The 4,899-nt window shown below is 28.2% G+C and overlaps 1 protein-coding gene across 1 annotated transcript; it reads right to left on the bottom strand.

Moving 5' to 3' along the window:
* Nucleotides 1-3,909: 3,909 nt before the first annotated feature.
* LOC124842092 (non-specific lipid-transfer protein 1) lies at nt 3,910-4,635 on the bottom strand. Its single transcript, XM_047318500.2, has 2 exons — nt 4,222-4,635; nt 3,910-4,106 (listed from the first exon to the last, which is right to left on the bottom strand). Exons 1-2 carry the CDS (start codon nt 4,557-4,559, stop codon nt 4,097-4,099), a joined length of 348 nt encoding a protein of 115 aa, XP_047174456.1. The 5' UTR covers nt 4,560-4,635; the 3' UTR covers nt 3,910-4,096.
* Nucleotides 4,636-4,899: the final 264 nt, after the last annotated feature.

Raw genomic sequence — 4,899 nt, 5'->3', positions numbered from 1 at the left:
TATTTTAATCACTATTTAAAATAAAAAGGTAGAAAAGAGTTTGAACCCATGTTCTTGAAACCACCTCAATTTTCTGCCAATTAAGCTACCAAAATTTCTTATTTAGATTTCCATATTTTATTTTTACATAAACTTATTACATTTTCCATTCACAAATAAATTTATTACTACTATTAATAAAATTATTATTAAAGTAAATATTTTTCATGGGTCTTGACACTCTCTAATTTTCGTTTTTTTTCACTTGTTTTCTTTGTCTCATTTTCGCTTTCTCTATTCTCGTCATTTCATCCAAATAGAGGATAAGCATGCGGTTCAAATAGTAAAAAAAATGAGCAATTGAAATAATACATGAGTTAAATAAAAGATATTTTGAAATAATTTTTTTATAAAATATAAATTTAAAATAAGATTTTAGAAAATAAGTTTTTAAGTAACATCATTAAAAGGGATTTTATTCTCTATCTCAACCGCACACATTTAAATTATACCTTTTTTTTTCCTCCATCCTGTTTCAACGCAATTTCACGCTCACCAAACAAATATAGTGAAAGAGTTATAGAATAAAATTAATTTTAAATTTACATGGATAATAAATATCATATATAACAATTATTTTAAATTTACATGTATAATAATTTAATGAAAAAGAGTCCAATGAAATTATTTACACAGTGGACCAGTATACTCACCAACCTCAACTGTACGTAAGAAGAGGAAATTAATGAAGGAATGACTTTTTCAACGAACAGTGGTTTAAATTGGTCCCGCTCAAACTAGAAACAATTGGAAATTGCTTTTAGATAGTTTCCCTCAACATCATTTCTTTAAAACGACAGCAAATTTATCAACAGATTCATCTACATTTCAGTTTTTCTAACTTGAAACTGAAAATTCTACTAAAGTCTAATTTTCTTGTCGTTTCTGATGATTCTTTTGATAATATTATTATAATTTATAATTACCACTAGTTGTTTTTGCCAGTAGTCATATACTACTTTTTTTTATTAAGATTAAATAATTGAAAAATATATCTTAACTTATATTAATTTTTAATTTATTTGATATTTTATTTTCTTGTTTTTATTTTATTTAAAAATATATATATAAATATTTACTTTTTATATCTATTTTATTTTTATATTATGTATCAAATCAATATAAAATATATTATGTCATCATATTATTATTCTAAATAATTTATGTATTTGTTGTTTTTTTAAAAAATCTAATAATTTTTTTCATACTCTCTCTAAAATTGAACCTTAATTCTCAGTTAACACTGACTTATATTGAAAGTTGGTAGGATTAAAATTTAAATGATGCCTTATCAACACTAATACAACGAATTATCATAAATTATCAAAACAAAAAAAATATAAATTATCTAAATGCATCCATTCAATAAAAAAGAAATTTAGACTGATCTACTCTCCAGGTAAGTAAAGGTTTAATTGTTTTTTATATTTAGAGAACTATTTAAACAATTTTTATTTACAAATTCGTCAATCACCAATCTACTTTTTTTTTTGGTTTCGATTAGTGATTATATATATTTTAACTTGGACTCACCCATTTTAACATGCCAATTTCACATGATAAACATAGCAAAAATTAAAGTCCTTTTAAAAGTATGAATTATACAAACAAATTTCAGGGTGGATTTATACATGCATATACTTAAATAACATGATTTATACTTAAATCAAATAATTTCCTTTTTCCCACTATTTCTTTTTCTTTTTACTCTTTTATTCTTTTGTCTCTAGCAATGGAAGTAACAAGAACTTTGCCCTCCAAAGCTAGGGCACAAAGCTGAAACATTAGAAGATTCATGAAACACATGCAAGAAATTTGAATATGTGAGTAATAAATGCTGTTATGGTAGATGGACCCTGTTCTTATACTTTAGACTACCCTCTTTGGAAAGCAAAGCATGTGTGGTCAGTAAGTGTAACATGTACATAAGTTTAGGTCCTACTTATCCATGAGTCATAGTTATAGGTCCTACACATTCTGCAAAAATAACAGGTCGGTAGATCTACCATAAATGCTACAAAAAGTCATACATCATACTAAAATTTTGAAGAAAATAATAAATAAAATATTTTTTTTTTCAAAATGATGAAAGGGAATTTATACGCTATTTAAACATGTCATGTAAAGAACTTTCTTTAATTATGATCATTTAACACACTGTTTAGAGATAAATCACATAATGATCTTATTTAAATTACCAACAATGCATTTATATTCATTAAAATGATATTACTCGTCTACCGACACACAGTTACCATTACACGTGGATAATACTGTGGATAATACTCATTTATAGACTAACCTATCGTTAAAATAATTAAAAATATTTTTTTTATGGAAATACAACATTTTTCTATACTTTTTCTACTACTTTTCTTTGGAATTAGTATTTTAAAATGTGAATTTTATAGTTAAAAATATGTATTCTGGAATGAGAAAGAATGAGTGAAATTTTGGAATGTTTTTGGGTTCATATTTTCCTTATGAAATCCTTTGAGTATTTTGGAGTGTATTTTGGAAAAAGTCCATTTGCCACAATGATATAAAACGGGTTGGAGATTCACATGTAATTTTTTTGTAAGAAAGAAATAGTTGAACCCTGAAAACTCAAATTGATAGGGTCATTTATTTCTAAGTTCTTCTTTCCACATCCCATTACTAACTGTACCTCTACTACGAAAGCAAATAGACTAAAATACCCTCTTTTGTTGCACCATGCATCCCATTACTAACTGTACCTCTATGACGAAAGAAAATAGACTAAAATACCCTCTTTTGTTGCAGCATGCAGTCACCTCTGTTCTTAAAGGTATTTTTGAGAAAACATGTTCTAAAAGTCATGTTTCATGTATCCATAAGCTTATTCAAAACATCTTGTTATAAAATTTTGATTCTAGAAAGTTCCTTTTAAAACTGAAAAACTTGTTCTTCAAATCCTGGTTTAGAAATTCTATTTTAGAAACTCTGTTCTAGAAGATCTGTTTTGGTTTTGGATAATTTTTAGAATTGGTAATTCAAAATTTACCTTTTATTTAAGATTAAAATAATTATTTTAAAACATGAGAGGGTGTGGGAAGAAAAAGCCTTTATTCCGCTTTACAGTATACACACTTCTCAGTTTTTCTCATGTTAGTTAAGCTCACCTTTCAATCTGAAGCCGCCCAACAACTCCACCTTTGCTTACAAAAATGGTTCATTACAGGTTTTGCAAAATGTAAATAGTATATCTTCTAGTGCTGATTAAAATCTGTTAAAATTATAAAATAAGAAATTAAATTTATAAAAACTATTTAAAAAAATAAATTAATCATAATCTTAAAATAATGTATTAAAACGTGTTAATAATTTGTAAGTTTAATTTAGTCGGATTCTATGTAAAAAAATTAATTTGTAGTATTAATAATAAAGTTCAGGTTTATCCATTATTAATTTCATTTATGTACTGAACATTAATAATTTTCACTTGTTCCAAAAAGTTCAACTATCAATTTTGAAACCAAGAGATTTTGAAATAATTTTATTTATTTATTTATTTTGTTTAATTTAAAGTATCAATTAATAAAAAAGTGTCTCTTTTTAAAGAAAAAACGTTTTATTTAATAATCTTTCCTTCTATTAGTTTTATAAATTGTCATAATATAAATTTTGTTACGATTGTAAAACTAGAAAGAAAAAAACTAAGACTAACTTTTCTTAATAAAGTGATTAAATTCAATAATAAAACAAATAATGACATTCGCATGTAGTTAGCCCTGCATCAGATGAACAAAATATATATTATCATTACCATTACCAATTAACTAATACTATGTCACAGAATAGATCAACCTAACCACGAAGAAGAATTGTTGGTAAATTTCAGGATGAACATGAAACTTTCAACATCAAACTTTTTTTATTCACTTTATAAAGCTTCATATAAAAACCATAGGAAGTGTATAAACTTCACTCTGGAATATAGAACACAAAACAAGAAACTAGCTCTCATAAATGGAGACTCCTATCCTCCTTTTATTCTCTTTACTAACATGTAGTATAGCATGGTTTCTGTCTCCCTTCAATTGATGCTGCAAAACAAAACACCAACCACCTTCAATACTTTCTTTAGAGCATATATATATATATATACCTTAAAAAAGTGAAAACAAGAGTCAACTTGAGACCTCAAAATAGTATATATACCTGTTACAGTTGGTGGAGGCGCTGATCTTGTAGGGTATTTTGACCCCACACTTCCCAGGAAGAGCCTCAGCATTAATGGGATTGATCCCACGAACTGCACCAGCAGCAGCCTTCAAGCAGCTACAAACGGCGCGACGATCAGGGGTGGTTCTGGAACTGTTCAGGATATTCTTCACACCGGAGCAGCATGCTGGCGGAACAAACCCACCCTTTTGAAGGAACCCTATGCACTGTGCTAGGTTACCTTGAACTTGGCCACACGTCATTCCCACAGCACTGTGTGAACCCACCACCACCATGAACATCACCAGCACGCATGCAAACTTAACACTGGCCATTTTCAAAGGAAAGTAGAAATGCTTCTGAAGGTGAAATGATTGATGATGATGAGTAATTAGTGAGTTTTAAGGTTTGAGGCTGTGGTGTTTATATAAGGTTTTTCTATGGAGGTTTGAGTAGGTGGTGGTTGTGAGAATTCAATGGTTGAACATCTCGAGGGACTTGGGATGCGGTATGGCATTACTCTCTGCTAACTGTTTCTGCACTATTATCCGCTGAGTGACACTTCAATATGTCTTAGACGGCACCGAATCGAATTATCTACCTAGTCATGTTACCTTAATTTCAATTATTGAAACTGAGAGAGGCTGTTCAACTCAATCCAAGTTATTATAACAT

Source organism: Vigna umbellata, chromosome 4, assembly GCF_029865625.1.
Source record: "Vigna umbellata cultivar VRB3 chromosome 4, Vumbellata_1.0, whole genome shotgun sequence".
Lineage (NCBI taxonomy): Eukaryota > Viridiplantae > Streptophyta > Magnoliopsida > Fabales > Fabaceae > Vigna > Vigna umbellata.
Note: the sequence above shows the minus strand (reverse complement) of the source record. Positions and strands in the feature narration are given on the sequence as shown.